We start from the raw sequence: 20,868 nt of genomic DNA on the forward strand, positions 1-20,868 counted from the left end.
CGTTGCTCTTATAATGTGTGACTTAATGTACTGGTGGCATGTCAGGGACAGTGATGAAAATTTTCAAATAGTGAAAGAAATCAATCACGTGAACAAGGAGATTTAGGCAGAGAACTGGATTGTTTCCTACACAACTCCAAAAAAGTTGTCAATCAGATTTTCCTTATTAATTTTATGGCAAGTTTAGAAAAAAAAACTCAAGCGTAACAATCAAAACTGGTCAAATTGCAGCAGCTCTTTAGCAGTTTTAGTCAAAACAAAACCTGAATCCTTCAAACTTGTCAACAGAATGCTTTCTCGACGAAGATTGACGAACAAATCGTAAACTCGTTTGATTGCAGGTGTCTCTCTTTGAAAATAGCAGAGCAAAAACTGTCACAAAAAGTTGAAACTGTATTTTGGCAATTGAGCATGGTGTCTGCTTAACGTTCTGTGAGCAAAGGCTGTACGTTTATTAAAGTATCGTTGCATATGCAATGATCTTGGTCATGGAAGTCAACAGTTAACAGAGATATGAACTCAGGTAATGTCAACATTAATAGTTTTTCAGGTGCCATTAAGAGCTATCGACTACACCATTATAGAAGGTATATTGACATACTTGGTGTGAGTTGTTCGTGGCATCCCAGTTGATGATGAACATATCATCAAACTTAGACAGATAAATGTCAGCTTCTATAAATAAAAATGTAAAAAATACTGAAATATCACCAGGCAACAAAAATAATTAATTCACACAGGCAATTGCTAACAACGTGATAGGAGCTACACGCTTGTAGTCTAATGGAAATATATCCCAAAGGTAAATGTATAATGGTAGGTAACTCTCAAATGCAACAGAGGTTATAAGGAAAAGGTGTTGATCGACTCTGCAAAACTTTGAAGCCCAGTCATGTGTACATAAGCAAGTCGCTGATCCTAGACTGTATTAACTACTTTCCAGTGACTATAAAAGCACCTAGAATAGCATAATTCCTTTTGAAATTAATATTATTATATATCTATATTATTACTTATATACATGTATATATAAGTAAATATATATTTATGTATAATATTACATATAATAATATATATTTACATGTATATATATTAGTGAATATATATATATTAGTAAATATATATAATATTATATATAATAATATTTATATATAATACTATATATAATAAATATATTTATATATATAATATATATTTATACATATTATTATTTATATATTATTTATATATATATTTATATATACTATTACATATATATATATTTATAAGTAAATAAATATAATATTATATATAATAATATTTATATATAATACTATATATAATAGTATGTATAATATATATATGAATATATATAATTATATATATGACATAATTAAATATAATAATGACATAATATATCTTATGTCATTATTATATATATTTATTAGGTATATTATGTTATATATTATAACATAATATACCTAATATGATAACTAATCACGAAGATGATCAATACCTCACATTCCAGAGCAGAGCTATGTAAATCACTTTAAAGTCTAATCTAGTATATATATATGCAGGACCCCTGATCCTAGACCTCACTTACGATATTCCATTCTGTGTAAAAAGACTTAAAATAGCAGAATTCTTTATGAACTGAATATTATTTTAAGGTTTCAAGCTTGTAGAACTCCTTGAAAAAAACAGAAATCAAATAGAGTACAGACATACCTCGACATACGAGTGCCTCAACATACGAAAAAATTGAGATATGAGCCGAATTTTGAGCATTATACCTTGAGATACGAGATAAATTTAAGCTATGAGAGCATACGACAGTTCTCAACGCGGCCATTAGGTGGCCAAGTATGCGAGAGGCTGCGTTCGAGAACAGCATCAATGAGTTGCAGGATTGCATTGGCAACCAGTTGCAGACGAGAATGTATCTGGACAATGCTCAACAAATACTAAACATATGTATAAAAAGTTAGATTACATGTTAAAATTAACTTCCACTTATTTTAATCAGAATTGCTGAGCTTGATGACCCAAAAAAGATGCCAATTAGACCGAAAACTCACCACCAAAGTTTATGTTAATGTATATCTTAATATCCACATTGAGAAATCTAGGCTGAATCGCGAACATAACAGCCTGCCCTTGAGGTAAGGATAGAGACAAGTCCTCACAGTTTTTCTCTGTTGTAAGCGGGAGCCCATTCCCTTCTCTTGTGATGCAGTAGGTGTCATCACTTATCAGCTGTAGGTAACATTGGTGACCTCCTACTGGTGAACCTGAATACTGGTCTTTGCACTGGTTGCACTGAAACCATACAAGTATTAAATAATGCACTATGTCAAAATGTTCTACAGGTTCCAGATAGAGCAATTTTACTCAAAGTAAAATTACTCTATGTAAAACCTAGATATGCTCACCATGTGTAATAAAACTATCTTTCCCTGCCTGATACCTGATAGCCTGATAGGTAATTATAGTTACAACGGTTGACATATTGTTTTGTTAGTATTTTTTAATGATGATGATTTTTACCAGGCAGTGATTACATTAGATAATTACTATGGGTTTCTATACCACTCTATACGACTATACGATATTTTCACCTTATGTCAACACTGAAACAATGTAAAATCACATAATCGTATACCAAATAATTTTCCATTGTAATCGTAGCAAAAAAGACTATTTTTAGCCATTACTTGTTAATGATTTCACATTTACATTTAAACACCTTTACAGTTTTATTCTTTCTCATAACTTAATTTAACAAAACACTTCTTTCATGATATGAAATTTAAAAGTACCAGATGTTTGAAAAAGTTTGAAAACCTTTACAGTTGTTTTCTTTGTTCTCTTAACTCCTTTAAACTGCACAAAAAACACTTTTCTCATGATACGTAGTTTAAAAGTTTAAAATGAAATTTCTATGAAGTTTAAAAGTTAGAATGGTACATGTTGTATATGTTAAATAAAAATAAATTTTCTGTCCAAAGACTTTTTTATTAACCAAGCATTGCCGGGCATTCATCTAGTACATATAACATAGTATATATTATAGATAATACAGTATATACATTATATAATATAGTATATATATTATATGATATATAATATATTTATTATACATTCAAATATTAACATCTTTATTGAGATTTTCATTCAAGTACAAAAATCTACAATTTTTCGACTTCAAGAAAAAACATCCGATGCAAAAAATAAGCAATTATAAGAAAAAGTGAACTAAAAAATTTCCTAAGTTCTAATTATGAAATTGTGATCGGTTTTATGACTTTCCTCTCCGACCATGGAAATAATGTTTATGAAGTAAAAGATAAATTTATAAAGCAACAAAATTCTTAGCCAAGCCTCATTCCCATCTGTCAGTAGCTCTACACCCCAGTTTATTAACACTCGCAGTCACCTGCTCAGTTCTGCCACAACAACAAGACACTTACTTGTTCCTGGTAGCAATTTTCAGCATTCTGACATGGACTCGCGGTGTTATTTTGACATTCACAGTTGGCACCAGTGTTTTGGTTGCATATTGAACTGTGTCCGTTACACTGGCATTTAGTGCAGCCAACTGTAGGATCATCAGTGCGCCTACAAAAGTATTCATAAAGACTGCGACTGGAGATTTAAGAAAGCACAACTCCAAAATACTTAATTACTAAATAAGATCTCTTCATGAGAATTGTATTTAGCTGTTGTCCTCGAAACATCATACTGTTTACTAATAACAGTAATACCTTGAAATACTAGTGCCCCAACATTCAAGAAGTTATAGATAAGACAAAAATTAAGAACAAATTTTTGCCTTGAGATGCGAGAAAAATTTGACATATGAGCAAGTGAGACGTTGCTCCATATGGTTGCTAGGAGGCCAAGTATGCGAGAGGCTGTTAATGAGAGCAATATTGCTCATCGGATCAGTATGAAAAAGTTGAAAAAAGGGTGGCTAAAAAAAGTCAAAAGGAAGAGAAAAAAAGAAAATAAAACAGAATTGGGATTAGGTTTAGTGCAATGTAAGATTAAAACTCATTTTTAAGTTTGTATTTGGTATGCTAAGCTCATTTACGTTGAAATTAAAGTTTATGTTCTTACAAAAGTGCAGCGTAGCGAACGTGTTGTCGTCAAGTCTCAAAGCAAGAACACAATACAGTACATCATAATGTTAAATTTCTGCAGATCGTAACCACTAGATAAGTATTTGCTACTTTGTTAGGGTACGTGATGAATTCGAACCACGATTCAATTGAAAACCAATATTCAAAGTTTACAATTGAAAACTACGTTTTCAATTGTAATATCCTGTTTTCAAATGCTTTTTCAAAACGAGGAAACCAAATAATTTGTATTTGGTTATTTCATATATATATATATATATATAGGAAAAATTGACTTGAGATAAATGTGAATTGACATAAGAGTTCGTATCTCAAGATGATATCTGCAGTAGTACAGCCAACCCCACCAATTGTGGGGCCAGCTGAAGCCAGCCGATCTTGTACTACTACGATAGATGGTTGAAACACAAAAGTGATTATGATTGAATGCCCGCCCGGATACCACCAACTTGAGTGATTCCAAGCACTAACCTACTGATCATAAGCGGGCTATGATCACTGTACTGAGCCAACAGTCTGCAATCTGTCCCTAGTAATGTTGAGAGATTTCAAGCGTATATACCAGAGCAGTAATAGATGAATCAGATGACTTTGAAAGGCTAACCTGAAGAAACCGGGTAGACACGTTTCACACTTGTTCCCATCAGTGTTATTAGCGCAGTCGATGCATACAACATCCTTGTGAGAGCTGGGTCCATTCGATTCATGCTGCAGGTACTGAGAAACAAAAACAATGATTCCATTTCAAGCAATACTTCTTGTCCATGACTTTAAAGGTCCTATTGCGCCACGTTCAGGTGAGACACGCTGGTAAAGGGTGAATCAGGTTAAATTTTATTAGATTTTATTAGAAAGTATACATTTTTCATTTGAAAAATCTCAAAAACTCAAATATCATTTGAGATTTTGTTTGTTGTTTTAGATGATCTGAGTGCCAGGATAAAAATAATTTCAATGTATAATATATATAATAAAATTATAATATAATAAATTAAATATTATAAATAATAAATATAATATATTATATAATAAATAATAAACATAATATATAATAAACATATAATAATATTATAAATAATAATAAAATTAAAATTATAATATAATAAAATAATGTTTCAAGATAAAAATCAAAAAAACTTGATCGCTGTTCAGACCAGAAATATGTGTTCATACTTCTTCAACAATGACATCAATAGACACATTTCTTGTTGGTCCTTTTCGTTATGACACCAGCTATTGTGTCCAATTAGAAGTCTTATGCCTCTCTATTGACAATCATTTTATTCCGCATTTGCTCATGATTGTTAAAAAACCTCAAACGTAACTCCAGATACATTTCTAGAGATATTTCAAATAATTTAACGATGTCTATTGACATATTTTATTTTGTATCGCTCATGATTGTTGGAATAAAACTTGAGATATTGCGTCAGATACATTGCTACGGACGTAATGATTTAAAAATAGGTTGGTTAGAACTTATCCCATTGTTTTCCTCTAAATACTGTGTAAGCACATGAGTACTCGATGCCGGTGAGACTGTACATCCATCAACTAGAAACCATATATGTACGACTATTTACTACTCGTTTGAGAAAGTCGTAGTCTTTTTTCTGTTTTAACTGCGATCAAGTTTGGTCGATTTTCATCTTGAAACATCCTAGAAGTAAAATTACCTCAAACAACAAAGTCTCAAATGATATAAGTTTATAGTTTCTGATAAAATGCTTCAAGATTTGATGTGACCCACCATTCAACACCATGCTGTTGAAGTCTTTTATGTGAAATCGTCAAATTTCAGGTTATACAAAGCATCAGTTTTTCTTTTAACTGGCTTAAACTTCCTCCGCACAGTAGTTTGCCAAGGATTAAAAAACAACTACAGTATTGGTCAGTCATTTACCAACAAAATCTGATTATTAATATATTGTTCTACTCTTACCTTGTTTAACGCATCGTTTTATGTTACACGGAAAACAAACAGCAATAAAATTATGTCTTTAAATGATTTAAAAGGATTTAAATGTAGGCTAAATTCTGAACATTTCATTTTTAAAATAGTCTATGATAACGATCTATACAGATATGATGACAGCACACACATGTTTTTTTGCTCATTTCAACTCATATACATATATGCAAGAGAGTGTTAACCTTTTGAACGTTAACGGCTGGTTTTCCGGCAGTGCGTAGGGCGTGTCGGAATCCCTAATGTGCAGCTTTCCGGCATTCACATGGCTTTGTTTACAAAAGCTGTTTCTAAGTAACAGCGTAAACCAATCAAATTAAATATTGCACAGGATGTTAGACCAAAAATTTCCCTTCCATTTGTAATAGTTATCAAATATCTTTACCTACTTACTTCATTATAATAAAAATTTTTATTAGAACGATATCGATACGACTCGTTTGTTGATATGTCATAAATAATTCTGATGCTATGAGAGAATTTTATGATATTAATTATAATTTTCCAGTATATTCTGAGTCATGAAATGATGATGAACATATGCTCAATGGATATGATGCTACTGTTAATGTTTTTACAAGCTTTTTTAAAATCATGCAAACTTTTATAGTTTTAGCTCGAATAATGGTTAAGTGCTGTTTTTCTGTTTTATGAAATTTGTTATGGGCTGCCCGACTTTTTTTACCAGTGTTTTACCAAATATCATCGTATTATGAACACGTTTAGATATATTTAATAAGTTTAAAAACTTCAGATCGTTCAACAGATTACGCAGGGTTACTGACACCCACTGACAAAAACGGCCAGAGTTCAAAGGGTTAACATATGGTTTCACCTGGGCATGACCCAACAGCACCAACAAGTGAAATCTATATAAATCTTCAATTTCCTCAGTCCAGTTATAACAATTAAAATCTAGGATTGCAAAATTCATATTGCAGATAATTTGATCTCGGAACCTCCTGGTCAGCAGACCAGCGATTAGCAGACCAGCGATCAGCAGACCAGCGATCAGCAGACCAACGATCTAATCCACTGCACTATAATAGACAAGCCGTCAATACCTGTCACATTCATTACCTGTCACTGGTTCAAATAATCCTGCTTGAAGCTCGCGGTGTCATTAACTAGCAGAATTAACTCTTTCGCTACCGTAAACCGATGTATCGGCTTCCGCGGTAATTGAAGTACAGACTATAAGCCAATGTATCAGTTTATCAATAGGGTTTCAATTTTCTTTTCATTACGAAGCCCACCCATTAGCTAGACCAATCAAATTTTGTCTCCAACGAAACAACCTTGTTGCCAATCAGGTGAAATTAATCGAAAATGTTTTTGCTAAGCAATTCCATATCTAATCATTTTTCAAAACGGAAAAAACGAGTCATTTCAACTTCTTTGCGATATCATTCCATTAAGAATTGTTACTATTGCAAAGGAAGTGGATGAAGATAGTTAACCCTTTTGCCCATACTGACGCTAATGGGCAGAGCAACTATTATGTCGCCACGAGAACGTTTTTTTATAAATCGATTTCTGGTTAGCTTATTGAATTTTTTTACTAATACAAAAACTAAAATATACTGGTCTATGCTAGCAACCAAAAAATTAGCCGTTTTGAAAAAAAACGATCATTTTTTTTACTACTAAACGAACGAAAAATCCGAAATAAAAACGTATTTGAATAAAATGGAGAATTTTGTTTGTAGCTTGTTTATGCTTCTGTTGATGCTTTCTGAATATTTTCCCAGAGTGCAACAACTTTCTTTTACTGTCATGGCGTCCTCTAAAGGCTATAGGCAAAGCTATAGAGAAACAATAATAAGCACATGATGTCAAGATTGTCGTGTAGACCTCTGCAAGGGCAAATTCTTTCAAAATTACTATAGCTAGAGAAACACTTATATAAAAATTTGACTTATAAATGTTTATTTGTATTCACCTGTATAATAAAAACATAATACACATATACAATATCATAAATAAAAGTGTATCAATGATTTTTTTAAAATCAATTTGTGAAAAATTAATCTGCCCAGGGGGTCTCAAATAGCCCAAAAAAAACTTGCCTGCGAAAGGGTTAAATATGGTTAAAAATGGAAGTGAAATTTCTGGTCTAACGCCCTGCGCAAGAATCAATTTGATTGGTTTACGCTGTTACATAGAAACAGCATTTGTAAACTGAGCCACGTGAATGTCGGTATTCCAGCTGCTAGGGTTTCTGTCACACCCTATGGCATGCCGGAATACCGGCTGTTAGGGTTCAAAAGGTTAAACACCAAACTGTAAGCTATCTGATCGAAAATGAATCAAAAATTTCTAGAACAAATGAACTTACAGCCTCTGAAATAGTCTGGTTGGGTTGAAGAATGAGATACTGCAAGGTCGAATTGTCCATGCAAACTTGGGCGTGTTGATTACAGACTATCTTACATGACTCGCATACTCCTCCAGCGCTTGCATCGCCAACATACAAAATGTCACACCACTGACACTGTTCGCCCTACATAACATATTTCGACTCATACATGTGAACTGATCAGAGCTTCAGAGATATTGCCTCTTAGAGATCAACTTACACAAGATTTTAGCAGCTTTTATTAGAAAGTATCAGTATTTTTTATCAATTGCGATTGTTTTTGATGTTTGAGGTGATCTGATTGCCAGGATATTTCATGATTAAAATGTACAAAATTTGATCGTGGTTGAAATGCTCAGGTAAATTGAAAATGCCATTATGACATCTATAGTCGCAAAGAGAATGACAGAATAGAGACACGTAACAACTTGAACAAAATAGCCGATATCAACTATAGCAATTTGTGATGTCATTTTGCACGCATTTTTCTTCTGAGCATTTTAACCGCAACCTTGTTTTGTCGATTTTAATCTTGAAACATCCTGAGATTCGGATCACCTCAAACATAAAAAACATTCTCAAATGATATAAAAATATCAATACATATATAAATAGTATAAAAATATCAATACTTTCAAATAAAATCTACTGAAGTTTTGTGCCATGTTCACCTCTGAGCATTCATCTAAATGCTGCAGAGTGAACAGAATAAAAAGAATCCTTTTCAAAATTAAAAGAATTAAAATTGAAATTAAAATTGTGCAGACAAAGTTAGTGTTCAGCTTGGTCAGACGTTATATTTTTAGCAAATACAATTTTCCTTTTATAGTTGTTTTTCTAATAAACCTAAATTGGAATTGCATAAAATTCAACACACATGAAATAGTAAAAAATATTTTCGAAAAACATGATGGAATAATTTGTTTTTAAGAAAATGAACTTCACGTTAAAGCAGTGTACAAACAAATTGCTAACAGAAAATCTTTTTCAGTTTTTACACGTGTGACAACTCATCGTACACTTTGATTGGCTCTCTGAAGTCACATGACCATCGCTTGATAAAGATCCTAGCTGCACAGAAACAACCAAATGATGTAGCCAACAATAGACATTAGCTTGCATGAACAACTACAGCCAATTGACATTCATTAGCGACAACAACGCGTTGACTGAATTGACAGAGACAAGATCAAAAGGTCCAGCAGAAGCACTTACAACTGTATTGTCAATGCAGTTCAAGCAGGTATCTGTAGCATTGGGCCCAGCGCACTCACTGTGCATATTACATTGACACAGGGTCGAGCAGTCATCTCCGACATACGAAAAGTCACAATCACAAACCTGAGGCTTGATACATTCACCATGAACACATTCAGGATCACATTGCGGGATGCAATCGCCGTCGCTAAAAGGACAAAGAAAATCAAATGTCGAATGCAAAAGGGCAAGACCACGTTGAATATTATGGATGGCCTACTATTTTATACAAGTACAATTTTGACTTGCGCATAGAAGGACTATTCTGTAACATATAGTAAACATGTAGGCTTTGTTTCTGCTAACTTCCTCTATAAGACAAGACATGTTGGCAAATGTAAGCTCAGAATATCTCCCTAATAAATATTCTAAGTTCAATGTGTCTAGATTCTTCGTAACAAAACTATCAGGTATTTGATAAAACCTTTTTATAGCTAATCTTACCTAATTATGATTGGTTCTTAGTGTGGATTGTTAGAGCTGCAATTGGTTGAAAATTTATTCACTAAGTCTTAGCACAGCTGTGATTAGCTGCCTGAGTAACCAATCACAGCTCTTATCACAGCTGTGATTGGTTGCCTGAGTAATATCTATACCTTATGTTAATGGTGATTTGTTGACGGTGGAAATAAACATAACTTTTTAATCACTATATTGGAAGTAATTTCAATACAAACAAATTTATTTTAAATTATGCCATACTATACTCATAGAAACTAACTATAATTACAACAATTTTTTCGCATCATGAAGCGCATTTGAAAATCTGAAACTTTTAAAACAAAATTAACTAAGCATCCTTTAATACGGTGTGCCCTGCAAATAGAGTGAGTTCTAAAGCTTGTGGTATGCCTTTGGCAAATGCACTACGGTCACCGGTCAATGGACCACTAAAACAACGAAAACTCCCGCAAGTACACAGCAAAGCTGTTATTTACTTGTTTAAGAAACAAAAAGCGGCAAGCTTATGAGGGTCAGTTTAAACTGAGGCAGCGGCGGGCAAATTACGCCATCATATGTGGTGGGCTGTGGACTCATGGGCTAAGGTGAAGCCAGCCTCTAGTGTTAGAGCTTTCGTGATATATGTTGATTCGCGACTGGCTGACAAGTGTGACTCAGGCAATAAAAAGAAGGAACCCAGAACACTGGACAGTAAAATAGCTCATCCGTTTAATGCAGATACAGATGACGAAAACTTTAATGGTTTCCAAGAAGACGAGCGAATATCTCATTTAATAATGTTGGCTAAGCTCACTTTTTGCTTGTGTTTATTTTCAATGTTTCAAAACGTCTTACATATTGGTTAAGTACAGGAATAGACAACGAAACTGAAACTGCGCCTTATGATACGGTATATAGCAGAAATGGCCAAATGATTTTGGTCATGATCCGTTACAGCCAAATCTGACAAATTAAAGATCCGCAACAAGCTGAAGATGAGCATTTTTAATTTTTACCACATATACAAACGGTATTATTTGTGTACATCTTAAAACAAAGCATCGGATACGATTTTAAAAAACTTTGTTTAAATACATAGTTTGACTAAAAATCAGTGAATGAATGTGTTGCAATAAATATGTCTGATATCAGTGAGAAAAAAATGAGCTGGGTTTGACTTCACAATACTACCAAAACGCAGTTTCCTGCTACTTACAGCGACTCTTAAAGTTCATGACGAGAAGTATTTGTGAGTCGTGTTCTATGATTGTTTTTCACAAAATTCATTTCTGAAAACAATGAATTTACAAAAATTTAAAGAAAAAATTATAACAATATTTTTTAAACCAAATAAAAAACTTCAAAAATATTGTTCGACAGCCAACTTGAAAGATCCACAAAAAAGACAGAGACCCGCATCCGGATCTAGATCACTATTGGGCCATAGCCGGTATTTAGTTCTAAACAACTTTAAAACTTATAACGAGGTCAACACCGATAAAACTGGCGAGGTCAGCAAAACAGCTTTAGTGTAAACAACAGGAAACTAGTTTGACCACCACATAATTATGTGTTTTATTGCTGAGATGACCACACAAACGGATGAAAATGATTTCTTTGTCAGGTAAATGTTTCAATGCGTGAGAGAGTCTCTGTGCAGCATACGTCTACAATTGTCTTAAAAGTAGACAAATCTTTACAACTAAGATCTTAATTTTTTAACATAAACACTTACATAGACTTATAGCCCTCCTTACAAATACAATAATGGCCGAGTTCAAGGTCTACGCAGTACTCCCTCTCCTCATGACAGTCGTGGTGACTCGTGTTACACTCATTCTCTAGCGGACACGAGAAGAAGTGCCAGGTGTAGTCGATCAGCGTCTCATTGGTCGTCTCATTTCCTATGTTAAAAGCTTGAGAGTTGGCATTTTTCAAACATTGAAGATGGTAGAAGTAAAGACAAGTCTATTGGCTAGCATAAGCTCATGCACACAACTGTATGCACACAAACTCATGCACACAAGCATGCATGCGTATACACACATTTGTATGCAAAAAACTTACATTCACACGCGCGCACATGCATATACGCGCGCTCGTATGCACACGCGCGCACACACACAAACAAGCGCATAAGCAAACACACACATACACACACATTCACAAACATATAAGCATACACACACACACACGCACATGCACCTAAGACAATAGGGTAAGTTAACTGATTAGAATACACCTTCGACACAGAGTACAGGCTAAAAATCTGAAACTAACTTCGATCCGGATGGAGTCTCTGGCAGCTAGAACATACCGATATGAAAGGTTCATCAAAATGAAACTCTGTTCATTTATTTACTAAACATATAAAGGCGCAGTTCAATTCATAAACAAACACGATTGAATGAGTATTATCCAAACAATTTCTTAACAGCCAACAGCACAAAGAATCACTCGCTTATGTTCTACCAAGACTCCAGCTATCTCCACGATACTGGTCAGATTTTAATATATGCTTAACATAACTTTTAATTGATATTGGTAATCAACAACAAAATGACGCTTTTTATTACAGAACAAAAAGAAAAAAAAATGAACAAACAAAAATCAAGAAATATTAGGTAAGTTGAACGAACTTGATTTAAAAGTTGGTAAAATAATAATATTGCGGGACAAGTCTGGATAGTGAATTTTAGGTTGTAGTAATAGCAAGTTCATAAACAAATGAAGCTTTACAATATCTAGGAATGTTCAAATCTATTGGAAGACAAAACTTCACGCTCTAAATTTCATTGTTAGTCAGAGCTAACGAGAAAACAAAATTGGAGTTGCCTGACTATTTATTTTTGTAGTTATTAATTATCATTAAACCATAACTGCCACGAACAACTTTTATCGTATTTACTAGGTAAATCAGACATGCTGATTCCGATTTTGTAATCAAAATAAAGATTAGGCCACTAACTTTCAGAGTAATAAAGGATTTTTTATAGCGTTTTAATATCGGTCTCGAAAACAACACGATCGGCATAAGAAGCTCCGCCCATAAATACTTGACGTAACCTAGCTTTTTAGGAACAGAAGTTACGTAGAGATGTTTAGACCGATTTAGAATATTAGAGATGGGTGTTTTAAAATCTATTAATATCTAAATCCAGCTTTAAAAATAATATCAGTCTTTTCTGAAAGGTAGATAAGCTATTTAGCATTGCATATTTAAAAAGCGCGATAACAACGCTAGCTCGTGATAAAACCGCGATTTTTGAGCTCATTTTTCTCGGTGTCCAGCCCATTTAAACGTCATGTAACAAGCTGTGAGCAATTTTAAATAGTTTATATCCCTTTCATAAAAAACTGAAATTATTTTACAGGCTGGATTTAGATAATAATGGGTTTTAAGACACCCATCTCTATTATTCTAAATCGGACTAAACTTTCCTAACTTCCGTTTCTGAAAAAGCTAGGTTTCGTCACATATTTATGGGCGGAGCTTGTAATGCCGATTGTGTTGTTTTTGAAACGGATATTGAAACGCTTTAAAAAAGCCTAAATGACTTTGAAGGTTAGTGGACTAATCTTTATTTTGAGTACAAATTCGGAATAAGCGTGTCTGATTTACCTAGTAAATACAATAAAAGTTGTTCGTGACAGTTATGGTTTAACATCGAACTCTTCACCGGTGAATAGATTATAAATAGCCAAAAGGTCCACAAAAAATGTTTAGGGTTGTAACTACTTGTTGTTGTGTTCTCTTGTATTAAAATTGTGTTCTCTTGCATTTTGATATATCAACCCTTTGAACCAAACAGCGGGTAGTCCGGCGTTGCGTAGTGTGTGTCCAAAACTTTGATGGCCGGTATGTTGACGCTCACATAGCTCTGTTTACAAATGCTGTTTCCAAGTAACAATGGAAACCAATCAAATTAATTCTTACATAAGGCTTCACGCCGGAAATTTTACTTTTATTCTCTTTTTACCATTTTTAAATATCTTTACCAACTTCCTTCGCTATTATAACAAGTTTAATGGAATAGAATCGCGACAAAATCTGATACAACCTTTTGTTAATATTCTATATATGATAGTGATGAAGAATTATCTGATACTAACTATAATTTAGCTGATGATTTTGAGTTGGAAAACAACCAACTTGAGCTTGATGACGATACCGCGAATATTTTCAGAATTTGTTAAGGGTATATAAATTTTTAAGGATTTAGCCCAAAACAATGCAAATTGTTAAAAACTTTTTTGGTGACATTTGCAGTGTGTTGTTTGACTTGTTTTACCACATATTATTGAATTATTAGCAAATTAAAATATTAAATTTTCAAAATGTAATAAACGTTTCCAAACGTCGTGCTTTTTACATCCAAGGATGACTATGGCCAGGGTTCAAAGATATGTTTCAGGCATATAAAGATAAGATATGATAAGATATATATATAAGATATGTTTCACGCATATAAAAGGGAAGTTAAAAGTATGAAGGATTTAAAGATGCCAGCAGTCAAGATACTTAAAGATGACCTTACACAAAATCTTTGTAGATTTTATCAGAAAGTATCAGCATTTTTCTATTATTTGCGATTGTTTTTGATGTTTTAAGTGATGTTCAATGTGTGATGTTCCGATTGCCAGAACGTTTCAAGATTAAAATTCATAAAACTTGATCACAGTTGAAATGCTCAGATCAATCAAGTGCGTATTGTGTCTATAATTGCGAAGAGACTGACAGAATAGAGACGCGTAACACTACTTGTACGCAATAGCCGATATCAACTATAGCGACTAGTGATGTCATTTCATACGTAATTTTTTCTGAGCGTTTTAATCTTGATCAAAATCTATCAAATTTACTCTTGAAACATCCTGACAATCAGCTCACATAAGCTCAAACAACAAAAACAATCGCAAATGATAGAACACGTATATTATATTATATATATTATACCTTTTGATGAAATCTACAAAATCTTTGTGTAAGTTTACCTCAAAGAATCATTGAATGTAGTGAGGTTCTGCTCACCTATAAACGACAGGGAGCCACAGGTGTCCCCATAAGGATCTGTGTGGTTTCCTTCCATACATCGACCCGAGCCCAGTGACTCATCCCCTTCCGAGCACCAGCCGCAGTGTGGTTGGGCCAGGCAGTGCGCGCACTGATTGTGTGCCGAGCATGGCAATGGGCACTGGCTGCTGTCACCGGACTGGATGAGAGGAGCGCAGATGCCAGTCTCGCAGACAAGGGGTAAAGTGGCAGGTGTCAAACACTGTAACAAAAAAGAGGGATACAGTGGCAGGTGTCATGCACTGTAATTAGTAGGATGGGTAGTGACAGGTGTTATATACTGTAATAGTACAGCGGCAAGTGTCATGCACTGTGATGAAAAGGAAGGGTACAGTGACAGGTGTCATGCACTGCGATGAATACGATAGGTAGTGGCAGGTGTCATGCACTGTAATGAATACGATATGTAGTGGCAGGTGTTATGTACTGTAATGAAAAGGAGACTAGCGTATGAACTATTTTGCTTGATAAATATAACATTATATTAACAGCGAGTTTGTCCCATTTATTGCTGACACCAGCATTAGCTATGACTCTGGGATAGGAAACGGGACACCCTACCATATTAAGTGTGCTGCTCCAATAACAAGCTGCAAATCCACCGGCACCTCCACCATCTGAACTGAGACAAGCAGAGCAGGTTGTGTGCATCTGACAAGGTACAGGGCAGGCGCTAGGAGGGGCGCTCCAGACAGTGATACGACTCAGCGCGATTAACCTGCTCGTGACACAGTTCCAATTATTAAAGGGAACTGGGTTGACCTGCCTCGAAACTTCGCCTGTGTAAAACAAACAGTAAGTCACCTGCCTCACCTGCCAATTCCTGACACATAAAAATCTAATGCATCTGTAGCGGTGACTGCATAAACACAACTATTCCAAAGTGTAGTGAAAATAATATAAACACAACTATTCCAAAGTGTAGTGAAAGTAATATGATGGTACCTAGGCCTGAAAAAAAGTTTTTACAACTTTTTTCACATACACTGCGGTTACAATTACATGCAACAACGTTCTGAATACCGTGAATTGAGCACTTCATGGCTGTGGTTGCAACAAAACCATTCCTTGATCAAGCACAATAATATAAAATATTGTAGCATTATAATATTATTTTAATACTATTACAACAATCGGTCAAAATGTAATATATATAAATATATCTGATCTTATTAAAAAGTACAAGTAAGTTTCAATGCGTATTAAAAATACTCAATTTAAATTCAAATGTTAAATAAATTAACTTATAAAAAATAAATTAATCATTGTTTGACAAGCTACTTTGAGTAATAAAGCAATAACTATCCATTGATTTACTTCTTGATTTCTTGTTCTTTCCGTACTATCGCAGTTGACAAGTCTACAAAGCAGACTTGTCAACCACGATAGTACGGAGAGTCTATCGTACGGGTATTTTTCAATTATTTGCAATTGTTTTTGATGTTGGAGATGATCTGGTTGACAGAATTTTTCGATATTAAAATCAATAAAACTTTATCACAATTAAAACACCCAGAAGAAAAATATACGTGAAATGAAAAGCAATAGTTGTGATAGCTAATATTGGCTATTGTGTTCAAGTCGCAGCGTTACGTCTCTCTATTCTGATTGTCTCTCTGCACTTATAAAAGTCATAATCGTACTTTTGCTCGACTTTCAATCACGATCAAGTTTTATCCATTTTAATCTAGAAACATCCTGGTAATTAGATCACTTCAAACATCAAAAACAATCACATATGATAGAAAAATACCGATACTTTCTGATAAAATCTACATAAGTTGTGTGTAAGTTCATTTTTAAATAAAAAATCAGAATTGATCAGATATAGTTAACTCTTTTGCTACCGTGAGCCGATGTATCGGCTTATCAATAGAGTTTCACTTTTCTTTTCATTACGAAGCCTACACATTAGCTAGACCAATCAAATTTTTTCTCCAACGGACCAACAACCGTGTTGCTAATCACATGCAACCAATCAAACATTTTTTGGCTCAGCAATTCCATTTCTAATCATTTTTCAAAACTGCCAAACCAGATTGGTATCGCCATGGCAATAAGAAACTCACCGCGGTTATTCAACGCAAAGGAAGCGTCGAAAAGTTTGCGAGAGTGGGATTCACTAAACAATTTTATACTTGTCTCGAAGAGAGCTGTTCTGAATAAGATGCATTTTACAATAAAACAATATCTGCATTGATTCTCGAGATATTTCATAAATACTAGCAGTATATCGATTTTTTTGAAAATCTGTTGGAATTAATTAGGTCAGAATAGCGAATTTAGCGTGGTAGTGAAAAAGTTAAATTTATGTACAAAAAGTGAGACCAACTACCTACGCCAGTTATGAGTTAGAAAGGAAAGAAGCCTACCTGATCGCTTGAAATTTCGAGTCCATATGCAGCCTTGGTCTTCTGGCAGCTCTACCTCGCATTGGTCACACCTCGCACTTCGACAGCTCTGTTCCACGCACATCTCAGCGGAATGTTTCTCACTTTGTGCTCGTTTGCATGGGTTTTCATCTTCGCAAATTTGTTCCTTACTAATGCACTTCCCAGTATCACAATAGGAGCACCACTTACATTTCTGTAGCAAACACGGACAGCCAGTCAGATATTGTAGAGATAAAATGACCTCAAGACGACCTTGAATATTCTTGATTATTCAGCAATAAATTTGCAGTGGAATGACTAATACAACAGTAACTTGCTGAACAGTCTAATCATATTGAACAACTGCAAGCATGACAATGCCTCAGCACTCTGGTTGACATTGTTAAAGAACATTGCTCATACTCATTGCTGAAAGCATAGATTCACCACTTCTGGTGTGACGAAAGTCGGCTGGACCAAGGGCCAGCCCTGAACGACTACAATGACCCAGTTATATTACTCAGAGCAGTCGGAGGAGCCTACCGTTTATGATACCTATATAAAGGCCAGCTAGCCTTCAGCTTAGCTTTAGCTTCAGCTTCAGAAAGAAGATTGTCAATTGCATGCATTCGCTTCTAATATTTACTGCGCTACTAGCTGCGATTGGCTTAAATTACTTTACAAGTTTACTGCTTATTCTATCCGTACTCAAAATATTATTCAATATTTCATCTTACAAATAATAATGCAGGAAAATTGCTAATAAAATCCTGCATCAAATATAATTAGATAAGTTGCTCTGATTGCTCAACAATACAAAATATAATATATAAGAATTAAAATATATCAATAGAATTAGAACTGTGTCAACGTTAGACAAGTAAAACTATTAGACTATAAACCATTAGACAACTAGAGTATCATAACACCACTTCCCATTATAATAAACTAACAATAACATACATAATATATAGTTTGCTTTATTAATGCATGAAATCTTCTGTGAATCCACATATTAATAACTCCAGAGAACTGATGAGCTATATTAGTATATTACAATAATACAAAAGTAGTAACAATATTAATGAAGTCATTATTCAGCTAGTAAACCTTATTAAAACAAAGAAAAAATTTTCTATTACATAAATCACTAAATATTTTTTAACTTCATTTACTTTAGTATTCAGTATTAATTTTATCCTTATACAGGGGTGTGCATATGGGAACAAGACCACCACCACCTTTGCACACCATTGATATATTTTTAATAAGATTCTAAGCTAAAACATTGTTATTTATTGTGAATTCAGTCAATACCCATAAAATATATATTAAATTAATCCTCAGTTTGTCCTGATGTCAAATATGTAAATCAAACTGCTGCAAAATTATGTATTTAAATGATTACATCGGCTAAATCCTGAACATTTGTTTTTGTTAATGAAATGGTGCACACTTTTTACTTAAAGAATCTGTTTGTTTCTGGTGTTATGCAGGATAAAACGTATTTAGCAATGCCTACAAGACTACATTTTGGAAGTGTTCTACCAATCTGAATGTCACAAATTGGAGCCTCATTAAAATCAACCTTTTATCCTAACCCCTAACGTTAACGAAAAATGGATTGACAAACAGACACCGCACTTACGATGGTAAATGAAAAATTTTTGTGTTACTATATTTTAGACATGTACAAAACTTTTTAATTTCTTTCCAACATGGAACTTGCTTTCAAAAAACGTGAGACAAAGCGATTAAAATTGACATTGAAGGAGTGAGCTCCCCTTAATTAATGTAAAATTCCTGTAATCATGGAACATAAACCAAGTAAAAATGACAAAAAAGAGAAAACTGGTCGATACAAACTACCAATAACACAAATATTGTACAGTGATTAAATTAAATAGGGTTTTTTTTTTATTTGAAGTGCCAAAAAGGTGTTTGACAAGACCTTGAAACGGATCAGGCTATTTACATGCATTTTACAGTTTTTATATCGTATAATCTATAACGTAAACATTTTCGGAACGGATTATTTATTTGTAGGAGCACCTATTGTACATGACAAAGCACCTGCCTGATCTGTTCACCAAACTCATGACAAAGCGAGTGAGCATCTTACAAATGAAAAATGACACATATTTGACAGAGCACCAACTCATGTGCTAACTCATCACCAGAATAATGACAGCTTAGCATCTTATAGGAGAAAAATCAATGCATTTCTGACAGAGCACCTACGAAATTTGTCAGAAGAATTGTGACAGAGTTAGGTACCTTATAAGAGAAAGATTAATAAATGACAAAGCACCTGTGTGACCTGTTCACCGGTCTCATGATAGAGCCAGCTGGTGAGACACTGAACGCAATCTTTGTGAGCATTGCAGTCTCTCTCCGTAACTATGCTCAAGTCACAGGACTCCTCATTGGTTATCAGGTTTTGGTCGGCATTATCTCCCCTGCACCTGAATTAATATGCAATAACAGACACTGCATAAGAACAAGCAAGCTTTAAAATGTGCTAAACTGTAAAATAGGAGGTGTGGATATGTTGTAGAGCAGTGTGTTTCCAAAAAACTGAGCCACAAATCTATACTACCTCATAGACATCTATACTACCTCATAGACATTTATTCTACCTCATAGACATCTATACTACCTCATAGACCTCTATACTACCTCATAGACATCTATACTACCTCATAGACATCTATACCACCTCATAGACATCTATACCACCTCATAGACATCTATACCACCTCATAGACATCTATACCACATCATGTAGACAAATGCAGTGATGCCGCTTTTTGCTATGGTCACAAGTTTGATGTCTTTTTGTTTAAGAAAGCGGCACATTGCATGTTTTCCCAAGCGTGCCAAATACTTTAAGATGTTAAATGTGATCTCAAAAGTGTCAGATGCACATGTCAATTGCCAAAAAGTAAATTGCTAGATTTTATATTTGATTCATCTCGAATTTGTTCATTTCAAACGTCTCATTTTGTGAATAACGAAAAACCATGCATGTAATAACCGCTGATCTTAGACAAAAACACATGCGAGGAAACATACGTTCCAGCCTCGCACGCCACATTTGCAACTTCGCAAAATGTCACATGCCAAGTGCCACTTTTATTACAAGCCAAATATTGTAAGTAAAAATTTACCAAGTGTAACATACAAAACATCCCATAAGCTGCATGATATAACTGCACGGATATTTTCCTGCAGTGGCACATGTCAAAAGCCACCTGCAATGCATGCCAGGT

General features: G+C 34.2%; 1 protein-coding gene across 1 annotated transcript in view; it reads right to left on the minus strand.

Annotated features, from left to right (window-relative positions):
- LOC137398500 (multiple epidermal growth factor-like domains protein 8) overlaps positions 1–20,868 on the minus strand; it is an 81,877-nt gene that overhangs the window by 14,485 nt on the left and 46,524 nt on the right. The window contains exons 23-33 of the mRNA XM_068084616.1: positions 19,908–20,061; positions 17,597–17,810; positions 15,786–16,003; positions 15,183–15,426; positions 11,886–12,054; positions 9,668–9,857; positions 8,432–8,596; positions 4,729–4,841; positions 3,453–3,600; positions 2,061–2,301; positions 602–675 (exon numbers count right to left, since the gene is read on the minus strand). Of these exons, the coding sequence (XP_067940717.1) occupies positions 602–675; positions 2,061–2,301; positions 3,453–3,600; positions 4,729–4,841; positions 8,432–8,596; positions 9,668–9,857; positions 11,886–12,054; positions 15,183–15,426; positions 15,786–16,003; positions 17,597–17,810; positions 19,908–20,061 (1,930 nt within the window). The remainder of the gene's footprint in view (positions 1–601; positions 676–2,060; positions 2,302–3,452; positions 3,601–4,728; positions 4,842–8,431; positions 8,597–9,667; positions 9,858–11,885; positions 12,055–15,182; positions 15,427–15,785; positions 16,004–17,596; positions 17,811–19,907; positions 20,062–20,868) is intronic.

This window comes from Watersipora subatra, chromosome 6 (assembly GCF_963576615.1).
Source record: "Watersipora subatra chromosome 6, tzWatSuba1.1, whole genome shotgun sequence".
In the NCBI taxonomy this organism is placed as follows: Eukaryota; Metazoa; Bryozoa; class Gymnolaemata; order Cheilostomatida; family Watersiporidae; genus Watersipora; species Watersipora subatra.